The sequence below is a fragment of the Triturus cristatus genome, chromosome 7 (assembly GCF_964204655.1).
Source record: "Triturus cristatus chromosome 7, aTriCri1.1, whole genome shotgun sequence".
Classification (NCBI taxonomy): Eukaryota; Metazoa; Chordata; class Amphibia; order Caudata; family Salamandridae; genus Triturus; species Triturus cristatus.
Window position 1 is genome coordinate 284,863,699 of NC_140590.1, and position 20,900 is coordinate 284,884,598.

General features: G+C 48.0%; 1 protein-coding gene across 1 annotated transcript; it reads right to left on the reverse strand.

Moving 5' to 3' along the window:
• Nucleotides 1-532: 532 nt before the first annotated feature.
• On the reverse strand, nucleotides 533-11,275 carry LOC146809439 (ferritin heavy chain B-like). The gene is made up of 4 exons (XM_085616289.1): nucleotides 10,873-11,275; nucleotides 6,488-6,634; nucleotides 4,468-4,593; nucleotides 533-837 (listed from the first exon to the last, which is right to left on the reverse strand). The coding sequence occupies exons 1-4, from the start codon at nucleotides 10,972-10,974 to the stop codon at nucleotides 685-687; spliced, it is 528 nt and encodes a 175-aa protein (XP_085472415.1). The 5' UTR covers nucleotides 10,975-11,275; the 3' UTR covers nucleotides 533-684.
• Between the last annotated feature and the right edge of the window lie 9,625 nt (nucleotides 11,276-20,900).

A 20,900-nucleotide genomic window follows, 5' to 3' on the forward strand; every position in this document is an offset into this window, starting at 1 on the left:
AAGTGTGTGGGGTCAGTGAAGTGAAATTGACTGAGACTCAATTCAAGTGCTTCAGGCAATGGGTGAGAATGAGTGAAACTTTATTTAAGTATGTGAGGCCAGAGATGGTAATGAGTTAGACGCCCATAAAAGTGTGTGAGGCTAGGATTTGGACTGTGTGAGACCAATGAAGTGTGTGACGCAGGAATGAGGCTGAGAGAGACCCGTGGAAGACTCCATAAGGCCTTTAGAGAGGAATTAGTGAGACTACACTGAAGTATATGAGACCACTGGGTGGAAGCCGTGAGTATGAGTAAGAGAGAGACACCCTTAAATTATAAGTGAAGTGTATGAGGCACTTTTTGTCTGAGCACAAGGCAGGGATGGGGTAAGTAAAACTCAATTGAAGTGTACAGTGCTTTTGATGTATGCAATAACCTAATACTTTTAATAGGACAAGTGTCGCCAAACCCAATTTATTTTGTTTGTTGATAAAATAGCAAAAATGCCCTCCCAACTCCCTTTTGGACAGACTCAGACCAGAGAAATGAGAAACCCTGAAGATCCTTTATTAGACATGCATAGAGGAGGTTGGTGGTAACAGGCCCTCTACCTCGCCAACAACATAGGATGAAATATCAACGATTCCACCACCGACTGCGGAGCGCAGAGAAGGATGGACGTGGTTTGTGGTAATCCATGGGCCTAGCTGCTCTCCCCCAGGGTGTGCTTGTCGAACAAGTACTCGCCTATGCCGTTTTGGGGTACGCCCAGGCGACGGAGGTTTGTGAGATGGTCCCTGCGTTGCTTTATAGTCTTCACCTGCTCCTCCAGGTACTCCTCCAGGAAGTCACCCAGCTGCGGAAAAAGAGGGCAAAAATCCATCAGAAACGGTGAACCCGGCAAACCTCACCTTTCCGCTTGGGACCTGAACTGCCCTGCTCTGATGATCACTGTTGTTTCGACTCGGGATCTGAAGTGGGAATGGCTTTGATACTGGAGCATCCAAAAGCCTTCAAGGTATGAGTCAACCAGTCACATCAGAACCTAGCTGGTCCTATTACTGACCCCTCCCATCCTACAGGCCTTTCCGCTACTCATGCATATTGAAACTACCCCCAGTTCTTCTACCACCTGACCTGCTGCTCCCTCTGGCTCTAGTTTTATCAGCTTGAAGACATTTCTGATCTATGGCCTGTTTGCTGAGCACTGTTGTAAAGAAGCAGATCCTATCATGTTTGGGATAAAGTAAATAAACTTTAGTGTCCATAGAGTAATCTTCAGGATCCATAAAATTATCTTTACTATAATAAAAAGATCTTTTGATTCTACTCTATGGTCTTCAAGATCCACGGTGCAATTTGCATCATCTACAGATTTTTTTTAGATCCACACGTTTTTCTTTAGAATTCATAGAATGATCTTTAGCGTCTACAAAATGTTTGTCAGGATTTATAATTCACAATCATTATGATCTAAACATTGAGCCGTGGGATCTCTGTCATTAGCATTATGTACTTGTTTTAAGATGTATGACATAATCTTTGTTCGGCAAAATATTTATGCTATACAGGTCAATTTGTTAAGATCGACTACCCCACATTTTGTATCCTTACAATAATTTTTAGAAACTATGGCACACTTTTTGGGATCTACAGCTCATAACTATTTGGAATGTGTGATGCACAGCAGTGGTCTGTGGAGGGAGCTCCGTGGGGTGGAAAGGCGGGGCGGGGGGTACTAAACACCGGAATATGGACAATTAAATAAATAAAATGAATTTCATAGCGCGCCCTGCATCACAAAATGCGGTGCAGCGCGCACTACGAAATTCGTTTTATTGATTTAATTGTTTACTTACCTCCAATTATCCATGTTCCGGTGTTTAGTACCCCCCACCCTGCCCCTCCCCCGCCCCGCCTTTCCGCCCCACGGAACTCCCTCCACGGACCGCTGCTGGTGATGCAATATTTAGGTCCCATGGTAGCATCAACAAAAGGCGGGTGGAATAGCTGTAAACGTCTCAACCACTGGCAATCCATTTCGCCACATTGCAGGCCATTATTTTTTTGGCACTTTGGACCGCTTCAGACTGGAATATGGTCTAAATAATTGCCAGTGTCTGAGAATAATTCAAGCATTCCACCCATCATGTTTTTCTTTTGGTAAATAAGATGTTGTGAGTGTGATGGGTATACCCTGATGCATACTCCGTGCAAATTGCGTAATTGTCTTTTTCCTTTCTTTTGGGGACCGGCCCTGGCAGTTGAGGCTGGACTATTACTATTGGAGTAGGAACAAGTCCAATTTGCTTACAGTTGGTCGGAGTCTGGGGCGGCATTGTGAGCAATAAAATGATTAAATGGAATGTATCCCGAAGCAGTTACCAGTAGGTGAGATTAACTCATGGAGTCTGTAACACTTTTTATTGTTCTAATTGAGACAATCTTTAGGAACTCCGGCACAATTTTAGGGATATATGACATGATCGTTAGAATCTAAGAAACACTCTTTAGGAATTACAGCTGCCCCTTTAGGACCCAAAACACAATGTTTACTACCTACACTACAATATTTAGGATTCATGGTGCAATGTTGGGATCTATGTCATGAACCTTAGGAATGACATTTGAGAATGATGGCGTGACTTTTATGGTCGCAGTAATGATGGGTAGGATCTATTGAGTCGTTTTAAGATTTGTAGAACAATATTTAAGATTCGTGGGACCGTGTTTGTGATCCAGTGCATAATATTTTCGGTCTGTGATGCAATCTTTATGATTTATAGCATTATCCTTATGATCCGTTACATTATATTCATGATCTATGTCATGATCTTTTTGTTCTAATGAACATACTTGGGGTCCACAACACAATACTTGGGGTCTATGGCACAATATTGAAGATCTGTGGGACAGACTTTGAGATCTATGGCACGATCTTTAGGATTTTCTGACCAATATTAAATCTCTTTGGAATCATCCTTAGGACCAATGGGATGAGTCGGTCCATAGCACAATCTTTATGGTCTGTGGCACAAACATTAGGCTCTGAGGTACAATCTTTAGGATTTAGGTGTAATCTTTAGCATTTGTAACCATGTAGTATACCGAGCCAATGTCCACCATTGCGTCCTCTTTTAAGTGTTAATGCATTCTGGGAGTTGATATACTCTGTCCTAATAATAAGCAAACCTGGTTTCATATGCAGAAATACATTTTTACCACAGGTGTCTTATGGGCAGGGTGGAGCCTTTATTTGGGGGATGTTGCTCGGCTGAGGGTCAACCATCTGGGGGAGGTACTCACTGACAGTGGTCCTTGGGGATTGATACTCAGCAGGATGCCCTCCATGGATAGCTGCTAATGCTAGAGAAGCGGGCTTGCGTGAAATGTTTCACGATGGATGCCATTGTAAAGGATGCAATCAGAACATTTTAAGCTTTATGAAGTCTTTTAAAATATCCCAATTTCATTACACCTTCATGCCAGGCGTAATAACAAACTACAGCCTAACCTCCCTGTAGCAATTTCCTGCACGAGGCTTTGTGTGAGCGGGACACCCTTAAGCAGGGAGTCGCTGTTGATCATATTTGGTACTGGAGCCCGCAAGTACTGATCCAGGACCCCATCAAGGTAGGAATACTGTGCAAAAGAGGGAGAGGGATGGAGGACTCCTTACCATCATGACAGCATCACTGGGAAGGGAAGGATGGACTGTGATGCAGTAATGCCAGCCCCCCTTCAGCTGTTCTGAACTGTCACTCACAAAGCAGGAATAGTTCCCCACTGCAACCAGTAACGGCCGCGACTAAACGTGCGTGGGGGGCGGGGGAATAAAACATAAAATAAACTGAGTTCCTGGCACCGCCCGGTGCTGTCGCCTGTGCTCTGTCCCCTCTGTGCCGCAACAGGAAGCTCCCAGCTTCCAGAATCCCCTGTCCAATCACTACACTGACTTAAGCAGCACTGTGATTGGTCTGAGCGCCGTGGATGGGCGCTCAGCCAGGGGCCTGGAGGCTTTGCATGTTCCCCACCAGGCTGTGTAATGCAGGCTGGTGGGGAAGATGCAAAGTTCACATGATGGTTTGACCGGCGCTCTTGGGCCGGTCTAACCGTCATGCGAACTTTAGAGTGTGTTTTACACTCTTCCCCCTGCCCTGGCCAGCCCACCTCCCTGCCCTGTCCCACACCCGAGCAGGAAGGAAAACGAAAACGATAAAAACGTTTGTTATTATCGTTTTAGTTTTCCCTTTTACACTGTTTGCAGAGCATTGAGGCGACGCTCCTCCGACATAGCAGAGGAGCCGCCCCTGGAGCCTGCCACGACTGATGCTTGAGTTATGCAGCTTACACTGTATGCATAATGCAAATTGTAAATATTTGAAATTGCATAACCACGTTTTGCACTTTTGCAGGGCGCTGTTTAGGATTCAAACCTCCGCGGGTGATACTCAACGAGAGGTTACTCTTCCGGACTGTTAGTCACCTGGGGGTCGGTCCTCTCCATGGCCAGCTTGTGCAGGTCCAGCAAGGCCTGGTTCATGTTCTTCTCCATCTGCAGCGAGATCTGCATGACATCCAAGGTGTTACCCCATGCGTCCTGTGCTGGCTTCTGCAAGAGAGGTGTCAAAGCATTTGAAGAATAAATCCACTCTCCAGGGCTGACTTGGGGGTACGTATGAGGAGCTGAAGGGCTACAATAGGTGGAACACACTAATGAGGCCCTTTTAGGACTCCGAGGGTTTACGCTGCTGGACACCAAAGGCACAGCCAGAACTATGTTGGCGGACGCTCACGCTGCTGGTCCAGGGTACACCGAGAGGACTGCTAGAAGGAAGCTCACACTGCTGGAGTGCAATGAAACAGACAGGTCCGTGCTTGGGGACACCTTGGCTGATGGATCCCTACAACACCGATGGTAGCCGGCTGGTTGGAAGCTGACACTGCTGGACCCATTAGCGCCCACAAGGTTGCCAGAAGGAAGCTCACAATGATATCAAAGCCAGAAGAGTGCAGGAGGCACTCACACACCTGGCGTCCTGCAGCACTGGTGCCCATTCTCGACACAAAGCTTGAACTGCACCTCACCCACTCTACCACCACCAGCCCTCACAACTCCAGCATCCCTCTAACTTCATCTGCCTCCTCTCTCTTCAACAACCACACCCCCCACCGTACTCCTCCCACTTTACGCCTCTCACTCCAACCCCCTCACTTCAATAGCCCTCACTCACCTCATCAGCATCTCAACTCGCACTACTAGGTGTCTGGAATACAACATCTTTAAATTCTAGCATCTACCTCAACTTAACTCTTCACTGCATCTCTAACTAACCAGCTCCTGTTTGGTTTCCTGTTCCGTTTCACCATACTACCCTGCTCTGAAGAGCAACACCTCACCTGCTCAGCCCTCACCTCATGAAGGTCTTTCACCGAACAAGGCAACGTAACATCACTATCCTCTCAACTCAAGAGTCTCTTTCACTTCTTCAGTTCCTTCACACCATCATCACCTCATGTCACAAGCAAGCTTAGGTCAGTGATCTCATATGTCACTCACTGCCGCCTGCACCACTGTTTAGCGCATCATCCATCTCACCTCGGTGTCCTGCAGTAAAATGCATACCCTCCTTGACATCCTGCAGCACAACGCACGTACCCACCTTGCCTTCCTACACCTGCATGAGCGTTCACCTTGACATCGCGCAGTACCATGCACGCACCCACCTTGAGCATCTTGCACCAGCACATGAGGTCACCTTGACATCCTGCATTAAGTGTCAAGCACACCTATCATGACATCCTACAGTACCATGCGAGCTCACCTTGGCATCACACAGTACCATGCGCGCACTCACCTTGACATCACGCAGTACCACGCGCGCACTCACCTTGACATCACACAGTACCACGCGCGCACTCACCTTGACATCCTACAGTACTACCACGCGCACTCACCTTGACATCACGCAGTACCATGCGCGCACTCACCTTGACATCCTACAGTACCACGTGCACTCACCTTGACATCACACAGTACCATCACGCAGTACCATGCGCGCACTCACCTTGACATCACGCAGTACCACGCGCGCACTCACCTTGACATCCTACAGTACTACCACGCGCACTCACCTTGACATCACGCAGTACCATGCGCGCACTCACCTTGACATCCTACAGTACCACACGCACTCACCTTGACATCACACAGTACCATCACGCAGTACCATGCGCGCACTCACCTTGACATCACGCAGTACCACGCGCGCACTCACCTTGACATCCTACAGTACTACCACACGCACTCACCTTGACATCACGCAGTACCATGCGCGCGCTCACCTTGACATCCTAGAGTACCACGCACACTCACCTTGACATCACACAGTACCATGCGCGCACTCACCTTGACATCACGCTGAATCATGCGCGCGCTCACCTTGAATTCCTACAGTACCACGTGCGCTCACCTTGACATCACGCAGAAACATGTGGACACTCACCTTGACATCCTGCAGCACCACGCGCCCACCGCGCTTGTTCTGGTACTTCATGAACTTCTCGGCGTGCTCGCGCTCCTCGTGGCTCTGCTCCTTGAAGTACTTGGCCACGTGGCTCAGGGCCACGTCGTCCCGGTCGAAGTAGTAGGACTAAAGAGGGAGACAGAGAGAGATGAGTGATTATTCTGGGGAGTATAGCTGCACTAGCAGCCCCCTTCAACACTGGATTCTAAAGTCCATTCACGGTGCCGCAGGAACTGTAGTTGAAGTACTCTCCGTGGACAGTGTGGATGGGTGAATTTGTGTTGTTATTGTGGAGAGAAGGGTCTGTGGTCTTACCATTGACACTAAGCTGGAGAATATTGTTTTACGGTGGACTGGAAGGTTTAGACCCTGTAAATTATTACCACTATTATTAGAAAAAGCGTATGATGTTTTCATTACAGACGGTTCGGGGTTCATCCTGGGCAGGTAGATGTAGATCTCACAGGTGTAGGATGCGTGCTCAACATAAACAAGAAGTCGAAGGTTTTTACTCACTAGGGACAGGATGGTGCAGTCCATGTGCTCACCATGAACAGGCAGGTGTAGAGTGTCTATTCTCTCTGGAGTTAATACCACACAAAGATACAGATCATTTGAATGCCGGCTACTATTAATACCTTACTATCCAGGACTTTAAAAACGCACTGCAGGGGACAACTAGACCGGTGCTGCTCATGGTATGAGCTTTATACAAGTTCAGTGACCCAAGGGTCAGTCTCTGTGATGTGCTGTACACTGTAGTCTAGAAAACAATTGGTCCTGGACCTTTCTTTTTACAAAACAAACACTTTCTGGGAAAGGTAATTGTTTCGAAGTGACTTAATGCCTGCATACAGTCAACACATGGTTTAGTAAAGCCAAACAAATCATTTGTCTTTGATGTGCAACAAACCTAGAAACATACTTGATATCTCCTGATTTAAAAAACCCCAACATATCTATTATTCACAAACTCATTTCAACAGATGGTAGACACTCAAGGACTTCGGTTGGGTTACCCATTTCTCTATAGTGTACACTGTAGTCTACTGCGGTCCACACAGGGGTGGTCGTAATGAGGGAGTGGGGCCTGGCTGCCTCCACAGCAGTGGGGACCTCGGATGTGAGACCATGGGCGCTGCATTCTGTTTGCAGTCAGACCCAAGAGCCCTGCCTACTCCAGGATATGCCTGGCCTTCCAGACGGGCTGTGGTTGTGGTGAAGCAGAGTCTCCACACTTGTATGATTAAGAGTGCTCTAGAGGGTGGTGGTCAAGGAGCTTCTCAGGCCCTAGGTAACCCCCATGCACCCCCACACACACAAAAAGAACAGCCCATTCACAGGAGTTCGAACGGGAACTCTAGCTCAGCCTAAGGCCTGTGTCTAGAGTCCCAAGGCGGTGTGACCGGGGTCACTGGTTCTATGCGGCACTAGACGGCACCACCGCCGTCCATTAGCTCCTTGGGTCACTTGAGCCAGAGCCCCACACAGAGTTCAGTTTTATCATCTGCGTGATGCGGGTTCTCTTCCTGCAGTGCTGAATGGTAAGTGTCATGTATTAACAACCACAGGAGACACTCGTAGTCACAGTTGAGACCTGGGTAATACTGGGTAAATTGTTTTCACTTAATTTATGCTTTATGGTTAGGTAATTTCTTAAATGAATCCCCTCATTGATTCCTGACAAGACATTGTTGAATGTTGGTAATGGTGTCAGGCATACAATCATGGGCAGTCGTGGTTGGCATGACTCACAGGTGGGGGGGGTCACGCAGGGGGAGTGGAGGGGGGCTAATTTTAAATATAATAAAATAGTAAACTTACCTTCACTGGCCCAGTCCGGTACCGCTTCGTCCCGTGTCATCTCTGTTCCTCACGGGAAGCAGGCAGCCTCCCTCCCTTCCCCTAAGCCAATCACAATGCTGCAATAGCATCTTTGTGATGGGGTGGGACGCCGACCACACAGGCGTCAATGGGGGAGGCCATTTTCTCCATGTAGGCTGCATGCAGCCTACATGGAGAAAAGGGAGAGTGCGAATGACTGGTTTGGTAGGCCCTGGGACCGACCAAACAGTCAGCACCCTCAGAGTGGGCAAGCCACTCCTCCTCTGCCCCAGAGCAGGACCGCCCACCCGCCCGCCCCCAACCAAACCATTCTGCTTTCTCGGAGTGGGAGAAGCAGAAACATAAAATGGTATTTAAAATACCATTTTATGTTTCTACTTCTCCCACTGCGAGAAAGCAGTGGGGCGACGCTCCTCCACCCACATGGAGGAGCCACCACTGTGCATGGGCACAGTTGTAACTGCAGCATGCGGTCTTGAAGGCTTTGTGTGGGGGACACACAGGACCTGCCTCATCTCCAGTCTCGTTCGTGCCCTACTGTTTGTTTTCGGCAGCCCGACGGATCACACTCTGGCCAAGAGGAAGCCAAGGGAATCCTCTAGGCCTGGTGTGGGCAACCATGGCACACTAGGTCAGTTGGAAGGCCTAGACCCGTGAATGGCAGTGCCAGTCCTTCTCTTATACTCCTTTCTCCGTCGTGGTTTCAATAGTCCTTATGTGGCCTCCCAGGACCTATCGTAGGTGGTTCCTTAAGTGTTTGCACCCTTTATCCACAGCAGACACAGTCTTGTCTCCAGGGGATGGCTGGCAGCAGGCAGTGACCTGGAAGACCCCACTGGGAGAAGCCACAACATGAGCACAAAGACACTCCCTCAGTATCAACTGGAAGGTGTAAGCGGTGCACTCACTATGGACTGGAAGGGGTAAGCGGTGCACTCACTATGGACTGGAAGGGGTAAGCGGTGCACCCACTATGGACTGGAAGGTGTGAGTGGTGCACTCACTATGGAATGGAAGGGGTAAGCGGTGCACCCACTATGGACTGGAAGGGGTAAGCGGTGCACCCACTATGGACTGGAAGATGTGAGTGGTGCACTCACTATGGACTGGAAGGGGTAAGCGGTGCACTCACTATGGACTGGAAGGGGTAAGCGGTGCACCCACTATGGACTGGAAGGTGTGAGTGGTGCACTCACTATGGAATGGAAGGGGTAAGCGGTGCACCCACTATGGACTGGAAGGGGTAAGCGGTGCACCCACTATGGACTGGAAGATGTGAGTGGTGCACCCACTATGGACTGGAAGATGTGAGTGGTGCACTCACTATGGACTGGAAGGGGTAAGCGGTGCACTCACTATGGACTGGAAGGGGTAAGCGGTGCACCCACTATGGACTGGAAGGTGTGAGTGGTGCACTCACTATGGAATGGAAGGGGTAAGAAGTGTTCTCACTATGGAATGGAAGGTGTAAGCAGTTTTCTCACTATGGAAGGAAAGGTGTAAGCAATGTGCTCGCTGTGTACCTTAAGGGGAAAGCAGTATGTTAACTATGCCAGGTAGGTGTAAGTAGTGTACTCTGTACAGGAAGATACACGCAGTGTACTCACTATGTATAGGACAGTGTAAGTAGTGTGCTTGGTATGTACAGGAGGCTCTACGTTGTGTGCTCACTGTGAACAGGAAGGTGTAAGCAGTGTGCTCGAAATTGTAAACAGTGCCCTTAGTAGGAACATGAAGGTGTGCGCAGTGTACTCACTCTATGCAGGAAGATGTAAACAGTGAGCTCACTATCCATAGGAAAGTGTAAAGAGTGTGTTTACTATGCACAGGAAAGTGTAAGGAGTGTGTTTACTATGCACAGGAAAGTGTAAAGAGTGTGCTTACTATGCACAGGAAAGTGTAAGGAGTGTGTTTACTATGTACATGAAAGTGTAAGGAGTGTGCTTACTATGCACAGGAAAGTGTAAGGAGTGTGTTCACAATGCACATGAAGATGTAAGGAGTGTGCCCAGTGTGTATGTGCAGGATAGATCAAGCAGTGTGCTCACTGTGAGCAGGAAGGTGTGAGCAGTAGGCCCTCTCCGTACAGGGCGTTGTAATGACAGTGCCCACTATACACAGGAAGTAGATATGGAGTGTAGTCACTGTGTGCAGGGAGCTGTGAGCAGTGTCTTCACTGTGGACAGAAGGTTGTACACAGAGTATTGGCTATGGACAGGGAGATGTGGGTGTGTAGACATCATGGACACAGCTAGGAACAGAAGACACTGGGCCTAGAATTATCAATGAAGAGGGAGGCACAGAAAGGTGCGCACTGTGTGCTCACCATGACATGTGCAAGCGGCGCACCGACCCGGTGCAGAAAGAAGTAGGCTGTGTACTCACCAGAATGCATAGGTTATGTATTCTCCATGTGAATGGTTTACTCATCACAGACAGGTGCAGATTTTACATTCACCATAGAAGAGAAAGTGTGAAAACTACAATCGTGACCAGCGAAACCCGGGGCGTGCACTCACCATGGACAGGTAGGTGTAGGACATGTGCAGCTCCATGTTCACTATGCGGTTGATGGCGACCTCGCAGTCGTGGCTGTAGTTGTGGCGCACCTGAGACTCCATCTCGACAGCAGTAATCACGGTGACGTACAAGGGGCTTTAGGAAGAGATAAAAGTGAGAAAGAGGCGAGGTAGAGAGGCGCGCGAGATGATCCCGTCCAATCACTGTTGAAGCACGAATCCGACCCGGCACCGGTGTGAGGCGGCATGGCGCAGAGGGGCTACTTATACCGGCGCAACGAGTGGCGCAGGTGCGCCCTGCACCAATGGGGTGCTTGGAAACGGGGCACCATGGTGAGCCCCCGGGGGAGGTGAGGTGTCTCTGCACGTGCCAGCTCTCGGGTTCCCATCCCCATCAGGGGCCATGGAAACGGACAATGCTCATTTATTTATGAGGGAGACGTGATACGGCCGGCCGCGCCCAGGGCGTGGCTGGTACCTAATGTGCCAACTATGACGCATGCCAGGGCTTAGAGGCGCAAAATGAGAGGGCTGGTGTGATAGCTCGGTGTCATGATGCGGCTGTTGTGGGGTTTAGGCTGGAATCTACAGGCTCCGGTTCGAAAGCGAGCAGCACAGACTCAGCCTCTCATCATTCTGCGGTCGATAACATGCGCGTCACTTGCAATGACGGGTGTTTTGTTGAAGGATATTCAGCGATGTGGGTTAGGTAACAGGAGTGTATTGATGGCGATACAAACGCTGTGCAAACAATGACCATAATACAACTCGGTAGGGTCAAAAGTCAAATGTTGGCTCTTTCAGGTGACCAGGGCTTCCACATCTCAAGGCAGAATGGATGGCAGTGTGCGGCACTTACTACGTGAGGGCAATTAATGCAGCAGGATTGCCTGGACTATGCTGCAAGGAAATGCATATAGTATAATAGATAACGTATCCAACATGTTTAGTAGCATTAGTTAGCCAGATTGACATGTATTAAGAAACATTCCAAGGAAAGTGTGCAAGTGCGACACAAAATAAAGGTTTCTTAAGAAAGGTTAGCATACAGCCAGAATATCCTACTGAAATTGTAATTCGCCAAAAATAACAATTTTGTCATTTACGGAAACAATGAGGGGCATATTTACAGTAAAGTGGCGAAACGTGTAGTTAAGCCAAGATGGCTAACGGCATGCTTTGTCACTTTGGTACCGCAGGCCTGCACCATATTTACAAGAATATGGTGCAGCCCTGTGTTTCCCCCTGCGCTGTCGCTAACTTTAGCTGCCTAGTGCCAACGCAGTTACCCTTGCACCATGGTGCAAGGGGGCCTGTGTTGAGGGGAATCTTTAAATGCTGTTTTGTAACTTTTATGTGTGATGCTTAATGCAGCACACATCAAAGTTATAACACAGCATTTTTTTAATGATTGTTTATGTGCAGGAAGAGTGACCTTCCTGACCTTCCTGCACATAAACAATCATTGGCATTTTGCTGTTTCTATGTGTGCCGCAAACACATGGAAACAGCAAAAACGAGGAGAAATAAAGCAATTCTCCTCGTTTCGCCTGTTTAAGACCAGGTTTTCCCTGGTCTTAACTCTGGACCTGTGTCCCATGTACGCCTCCCTTGTAAATAGGAGGCAGCATCAAAATCAATGGTTGTTGCCATGAAACGCCCACTACATCACCTATTGTCCACCCCTTTCACGCTAAGTGTAGCGTGAGAGGGGGCCTTATTTACAAGGCAGTGTTAAACGTGGCTTAATGTTGCCTTGTAAATAAGGAAAAGCTCCTATCACCACCACAACATCACTAAAAGTGAGGTTGTGTTGGCGATAAGGGCTTGTAAATATGCCCCTGAATGTCCTTTTACCAAGAACGTGAGATGTTTTGCCCCGCTGTAGTGGGCAGAAACGCTTGCCCAGCCCATCAGTTGGGCATGTATGCACTATCTCGACAAAACAGCCGTCTCTTTAAATGCTCGCATACGGGGATCGAAGCTGAAAGGTCGTTGGTCAACTTTTATTAGGTTTTTGGTAAAAGCTGGGGATAGTGCAGCCAGTTCAAATGAACCGGATATGACGACACAACACCACTCATGACAAATATTCAGCTACAATACTTCTAAATCTCTACGAAATGGCTAGAATAGTCCAACCCTGTCATGTAGAACCCGCTGCTGGGAAAAAGTGTTAAGCGCTGAAAAGGGCGAATTTACATGGTTTACAGTAAAGTGTTTCCGCTGCATACTTCGCGATTTGTTTTTAATCTGTCTTCCGTCATTCAGCATGGGAGCTTTAGGAGTGCCTTGAATCCATTTTCAATCTGTAGGCTGTGTGCAAAGGAAACGTCTCTCCCACCCCTCTTTATTTGCAAGGCTCATCATGACTCAGCATACACAAGCTATCCATTCCTCACCATGAATCAGCAACTCTTACCCTGATGAGCTACGACAACATCGGTATCAGGTGACCCCTGCTTCCGCTTTCCACCAGATCAGCCGATCCTCCCTGTTACACAATGCTGGGGTGGTGACAAGGAGACCTTGGGGATGACACAAGCTCTCCAGAACATTGCGTGTTTGGTCCTTCCAGCTGTTGCGTCAGCGCGTGCTCATCGGCATTTCAGTCGCCTCGCTGAGGGTGGATGTTAGAGGAGGGCGAGCCACAAGTCAAAGGTCTGGTGTGGCTTTTAGAGCCTGTGCACGAGCCGAGCCCTCAAAATGTTTGTTAATAAATTATACAACAAACATCACGTAAAATATGATAAAGTCTCCTCAAATTCAAAAAAGTGTTTTTCTGTTCCGCATATAGAAGCTTTGTCGTTAAATCACCACACTATAGCACTGCACTGATAAGTACTTATTAAAAGCGAGAGTTTTTAAACATGTGCCATTATTGTACTAAGAGGCAAAACAGTTGTCACGTAAACCCTGTACGTGGCCTAGATTAGTATAAATCAACACTATACTAAATTGAATCAAACACAATAGGTTTTTGTACAACTGGTATCCTGAACTCACATATTTAAAACTATTTTAATATGCGATAATGAAGACAAGCATTTACAATGCAATGGTCTCGGCATTGTTAAAGTTAGAGCTATTGGCATTGCTCATGACATTATTTTTGTTTATGTTTTTGTTTTTAAAACATTTACAGAAACGGCATTGCTATTTACAATGTCAATAGCTTAATCACTCTCAAATGCGAGATCGAGCTGCAGTCACCTGGGGGGTGGGGATTGTTAGAGTAGACTGCAGCTAAACTAACTAGTAAACTAAAAGCGCAAAAAAAAGAAGAGGCACCAACGAGTGTATTGATAAAATAAGAGTAGAAACTACAGAAAGAACCGAATTGCACCAATTGTGTGCGAAAGGATGAGTGGAATTTTATAAGAAACCATGGATAAAGTAAAAATGACATCAACGAAGAGAGCAAGGCATTTACAAAAATATAGGACAGGTTAAACTGCTACTTAGTGAAGGGCGGGGGGGGGGAGGGAGGAAAATGTGAAATAGAACAGGAGGAAACTTGAAATAAACCCCTTAAAAAAAACAATTAAAATAAAAGTAATAAGCATGACGATAACCACATGGTAATGAAAAAGTGTGGTAGCGACAGACAATGGGTATGAAAAGGAAGTGTTCAATATGGAAACAAACTCGCAAAAGTATGATTAAAAGGCACAAAAAAGCGTTCTGTGCATGGAACGAGTCAATAAGCAAGTGGCAAGGGATCTGGGTGGAGAAGAGTAGAATGACAAAGATGGCCGTTAAATGCGGGGGCGGGCACAGAGCAACAAGATACTAAGAGGGATGCAGCTAACCGGGGGAAAAAAACAAGAGGAGCAGAAATGGCGAAGAAAAGAAGCTGCATGGGAAATGGCCACGGTGAATCCAACCTTTGTAAATAAGCGAAGCAAGGAAGAAAACGGGCAAGACCACACGTTATGTAAGTGAGTAGAAAGAAAATTGCCTGCCTGTGAGGTGGGATTTGTGTTTGTGAGAAGATGGATGCTTGCACTGCTGCTGAGGCAGACGTGGAGCGCCCGTGTGTATTGTGGTGTGTTTTTTTGAGACGCACGCTTGCACTGCTGGTGCACCTGTGGTATTCGTACTTCATAGAAGCTCGAGGTAGGCTTTTATGATTGTTTCAGACTAGGAAGGAGGCATAGGATCTGGTTTCAGGACAGTAAGTGTAAGGCGCACCTCGTCTGTCACACTGTACAACACCACTCGGGAAGCCTGTCTCCTCCACACTGCCAAGAGGCCTGCGAATGGATGTGCGTCCGCGTGAACTGGCCTCCTGCAGGCAGACAGTAAGGGCGCCAATGACTCCTATATGGATACTTTTGTCATGTAACGTCGTGCACCAAGAAGACATTCTGTTTCAGAGCGTAGTGCACTCTGGGCGGAAAGATAGCCCAGTAGCGAGAGTGCCTGCTGCAGAGAGCTGTGCGGACCCTTATAGTGTCAAGGTAAAATAACCAGCACGGCAGACCCACCACTTCAAATTCCAGAAGAACAGTTTTGCAACCAGGATTAGTCCCTCCCATAGTCATGAGAATAGAGCCATTTTAGTTTATGGGACAGTGGGACCAAATGATTACAAATTACAGAAAGCCTCCATCATCCCCAGGTGTTGACTCAGCAATGTGCGAGGTAGAGCAATGTCCACCAGACCCCTGGGTATTTAAACTTCTTGTAGCAGTGGAAGCCGGAAGAAACGCGTGTTTTACAGATAAATAAAAAAAAAGTGCCACACATTTCCCGAGAAATTACAAGATTTGTTTTTTAGATTCACGGCACATGAGAACAGTGTTTCCCTTTCTTTGTTGAAAGGTGAGAGGGTGCAGGAACTTCAGTATATAAATAGAGTATTACAGCGTCTTACTTCCGTAACCGACAGCTCACCTGTAGCCCGGGAGGGGAAATAACGTCAAAAGACCTTTGTTGAGAGGTGCCGTAATTAAGGATGCAGTTTAAAACAAGTCATAACAGCAGCTGCAGTGGCAATGGGGACGGAGGCTCGGTCCTGCGGGGCTCCCACCTTCTCACACCGAAGCACTGGCGGAAAGACGGGCGTGCACAGAGGCACGTGCGCACGTACACGGAGACTAACAAAGTCAAGCTTGTACAGTCAGATACACTCAGAGACAGACACCAGCACAACAACACGGCGCCGAACGGATAGATCGTCAGGGGCAGACGACAGTAAAAAAATGGCGGATCGAAGCTTCGGAACTTTTTCGGATTCGGGGGCGTGTTCCTGCTGTTCTAAAAGGGCGTGGCTAAAAAGTGGAAAGAACAGCAAGGAACACGCCCCCGAATCTGAAAAAGACGGAGCCTATTTGGAGGGACGGCTCTCTCCTCCAATGGCTGGCCTCCGTTTAGGAAGCCAGCCAATGGAGGAGAAGCAAAAAGAGAGGCGGGCTAAATAGCCACTCTAGAAAACATTAAATCTACCGACTTCCGGTTCTGCCTTCGGCAGACCGGTAGTCCTCGACCTAAAAAAGGAGCTTTGGTGAATTAAATATTTGCCTCAGATCACACAATTTAAGCGGGGAAGCCATGATTTTTCCAGGTTTTCTGGTTTCAATTAGAATACATTGGCCACTACATGGGTATCTATTTTTTTCTCCTTTTTTATGTTAACACATTGTTTTTACCTCTTAGTGCATTTTTCTGCAGATTTTATATAAAGGGCCGATTGTCAGTTTTTAGAGACACTCTGCCAAATACGGTGTTATTTGTGACCTAGTTTGAATATTTGATTGTGGACTTACAAGAGCGCTTTTAAAAAAAAAAAATGTAAATAATTTTTTATTGGCATTTTGATAACCACATGACATCTGTATCCATGCGTGTCATTTACAACAATGACCGTTTACGTGCAACTTTGGTTCTCACATGTTCTAATTCAATATAACATAACCAACAACTTTCTGAAGTTACCTTCCCTCCCCGCCTCCACCCCAACTTCCCCCCTTATGTCAGTTTCAGTTCAGAGTACATGATCTCATACACATTTCAGTGCTATATCCATGTGTGAAAGCCCACTTGTGTCCTAGGCAACCTACCATCTTTACTCTCTACTATCGGAGGCCTCCTCGTTTGGGGCCGTCTGAGATGTAGGTGTTTGGTCTCCCTGTATAGCTATCAACATAGAGGTCCATGCCATGAGGTGTTCCTCAACCTTAGCATCCTTCCGGAGTAGTTTCATTCTACCTGACTCTGCCGTGCCGTCGCCCACTCGCACACATCCTGTATCCATTCTGTATACTTCGGGGGCCGGGGATGCATCCATGCTATAACAACCTGTCTCCTGGCTACAACCAGCCCAACATTAACAAATTGCCTGGTGAGTTTCCTGTTCTTTGGCGCGGGCAATACCCCCAGAAGTGTCTGTTTAATATCCCTGGTAATACACCACACCGTAAACTCCCACAAACATGCAAACACTCTCTCCCAAAAGGGAAGCAGCGACTAGCATGACCATATCATATGAAGGAAATCTGCCCCATGATGCTTACATCTGGGACATTGATCCGTGAGGGATGGGTAGATTATGTTGAATGTGCGCGGGTTGAGGTATACTTGATGTACTAAGTTATATTGAAGGAGCTTGAATTGTGCGTTGGTGCTGTTCCTCTGTTCCCCTGCATGGACCTTTCTACGGTCACCCTCTGTGAGGGGTTAGTCTAATAGCGTCCAATGCTGGATTCTAAGAGTCTCCCCTGGCAGATCATCTCTAAGTGCTCTGTAGAGATGGTAAACCAGTCTCCTCCTCCCGCCATGTATAGCATGGCTTTCAGAGTGTTGGTAGTGGAGGGCTCCTCTGGGAACCCCGGCCAAAGTTTCCACACAACACTAGAAATTACTGCAGGAATTGGCCTGGTCCGAGGTTGAAGGTTTCCTGTGCTTCTCCCCTGGTCAAGAACCTTCCGCCTACATAGAGGTCCCCAAGCGTCTGGCAGCCGCCATCTCGCCAACGGTGAACTGACATGGAGTCTGCGATACTGGCGAATGGGCGTAGTTCCCAGAGGGGCATATCAGGAGCGAATGGGGCATGCTACACTACCCGCCTCACCACATTGTCCCACACCACTGCTACGTGTCGTACAACATATGGACATTCATTGGGGACTCCGCCCCCCAACATTAACAACTCTGTCAGCGTGTGGTCAACGTAAGTTCCCGCCAACATACGCTTCTCCCAGTTTCCCTCACTGTCCAACAAGTGAACTGCACGCTGCAGCTGAGAGGCCATATAATAAAACTCTAAGCGTGGCATCACCAGCCCTCCCTTTTCCCATGTCCTCCACTATGTTGCCAGCCGCACCCTTCTGTGCTTTTCCCCCCACAAAAGGTCTATCAGCAGACTTTCCAGTGTGTGAAAGTACGACCGCGGGATTATGTAAAATGAATGCTGCAGCTCGTATAAACAGAGGGCCGACCAATCTTTTTAACAATCGCGATGAGCCCCATGAGAGACAGCGGTAACTCCGTCCAAAATCGAATCGACCCTCGCAATCCTTCCACCACCCGGCCAACGTTAAGTTTAAGTTTGGCAGCTTCTGTGTTTGTCAAACGAATGCCTAGGTAGCGTGTTCCCTCTTCTGCCCATGGCAATTCAATCTGTGTTCGCTCCGCATCTGGTAGCAAGGCCAATCTGCTGACAGGGACTACCCTGGACTTCCAGCGGCTAACACGAAGTCCCGAGACCTCCTCAAAGTTACGTAGCTCCGTCATAAGCACAGGGAGGGAGCTCTCTGGGCTCGTCAGATAAACCAACACACCATCAGCATATAGTGAGACCATATGGTTAGTCTCCCCCAATCTAACTCACCAAGGGCCCAGAGCAGTTCTCAACCGGGCCGCCATCGGTTCCATGGCCATTGCGAATAGTAGGGGAGAGAGCGGGCAACCCTGACGAGTGCTCCGCTCAAGTGCAAATCGTCTCAACACCACCCTACCCACCCGTACTCTGGCAGAGGGATCTGTGTACAATAACCGCACCCATTTTAAATATTGCTCACCCAACCCAAATCGTCCGAGTACCTGCCACATATAGAGCCATTCTACTGAATCGAACGCTTGTTCGATATAACAGCGCAGTCAGTTTCCAACATCGCCTGGCATGCCACACGTGTGCCAGCCAACGTAGATTATGAGACTTGCTCCTCTTTGGTATGAAACCAGCCTGATCCGAATGGATAAGCTGTCGTATCTTGGGAAGGAGACGTTCCACCAGTATCCACTAAGCAGTTTCACATCAATATTGAGCAAGGAGATTGGCCTGTAAGAACTGGGCAAGTTGGGATCCTTGTACTTTTTTAGAATCATGGCCACTGGTGCTTCCCTCATAGAGGGTGGTAGAAATCCCTTTTCCAATGCCTCATTATAGACTTCCAGAAACCTATCCGCCAACAGGGGGGCGAATTGCCTATAAAACTCGGCCAGAAGTCTGTCAGATCCCAGTCTCTTAGCCGGCCTTAGCCGATTGATATCCCAGGTTAATTCCTCTTTGGTGAGCGGTGCTCAGAAGACCTCCGTTTCTTCGGGTTCCAGCCGAGGAAGCTCACTTAAGTTTAAGTATGTAAGAATTGCCTCTAGGCCTGAGCCAGGCCGCTCTGCATATACCGCTCTTAAATGGCTCGGGAGCGCATGTGCAATTGCTCGCTGTGTGTACACTAGCGCCCCGTTATCGGCCCTTATCTGCATAATTGGTATCATCGATGCTTCTTGCTTTACAAGTCGAGCCAGCAGCGCTCCTATTCAATCTCCCTCTCTGTGCAATCATTGCCTATAGGCTGTGTGGACATGTTTTTCCAACTGACAAAGGTCGGTCAGAACGGCCTCTTTGGCCACGCACCACTCCCTCAATTTCTGGGGGGCCAAGGCTACCTCGGAGTCTAGCCTACTTAGGGTGGCCTCGTGAGTAGCCACATCTCGCTCCAACTGACGCTGTACCCCGTATGATGTCTTGATACAGATTCCCCACATGACCACCTTCATAGCCTCCCATTCTGTCGCCCAACAGGAGGTCGACTCCCAGTTCTCCTGAAAGTACCTGCCCAGTTCCTCAGATACTGTGGCTATGAATGGAGGGTCTGTCAGGGCTTCAGTATTTAACCGCCACAGTGGTATCTCTGGTCTCATCACCCTCCCCCCTAACTCCATCAAGACTGGGGAGTGATCTTATATCTGGGCAGGTACATAATCCCTCCCACATTCCATCCAAGATCTGTAGAAAGAAACCAATGATCCAGTCTACTGGAACTTCCTGAGGCAGGCGTTTAGTATGAGAACTGCCTAAGAGCGGGATGATGCTCTCGTCATACATCTGGAAGGCGCAGCCCTTCTAGCAAATCTTTTAGTGCACTGGTCATTTTAGGCTTAGTGTGTGCTCTTGGAGGTTCACGGTCCAGAGTACTATCAATGACACAATTTATATCCCCTGCCAGCAACAATGGTGCCCACGGGTATGGTGTAGCCGCCTCTAGGAGATCAGTGAAAAAGGAGGCACTTTCATCATTAGGGGCGTACACATTGATAATGCACATTTCAGTGCCGTCTAGACTCCAGTGTAGGATCACATATCTCCCCTTCGTGTCAACCACATGGTGCAGATGTTGAAAGGGTCCCCCTGGTGCCACATATATCAGAGCTCCCCTTGCAAACCTAGAATATGAGGTGGCATACATTTGTCCTCTCCATCATTTCCGTAGAAATGTTGTAGTGTCACCCCAAATATGGGTTTCCTGAAGGCAGGCTATAGTTACTTTATACCGCTTCAAGTTTGCCTATATACGCCTACGTTTTTCAAAGGCTGCAATGCCACGGACAAGGTCACCACGAGGTGTATATTTCTCTCGGCCATGTACTCAGTGTCACAAATTCTGTCAAATGACACCTATGAAGGAAGGGCTCCTTAGAACATCCCTGAACATTACCAACTCCCCCCCACCCCTTGGGCAATATCACATTCCCCCCCACAACAACAGGTGAAGGCATGTAGACGTCGCCCCATGTCCCCAAAG

Excerpts from the sequence above, each read along its gene's own strand:
- LOC146809439 (XM_085616289.1), bottom strand. The coding sequence starts at position 10,974 with ATGGAGTCTCAGGTGCGCCACAACTACAGCCACGACTGCGAGGTCGCC. Across the intron at positions 6,635-10,872 it reads CCTACACCTACCTGTCCATG|TCCTACTACTTCGACCGGGA; the intron begins GTGAGTGCACGC and ends CTCCCTCTTTAG. Across the intron at positions 4,594-6,487 it reads TGGTGCTGCAGGATGTCAAG|AAGCCAGCACAGGACGCATG; the intron begins GTGAGTGTCCAC and ends CCTCTCTTGCAG.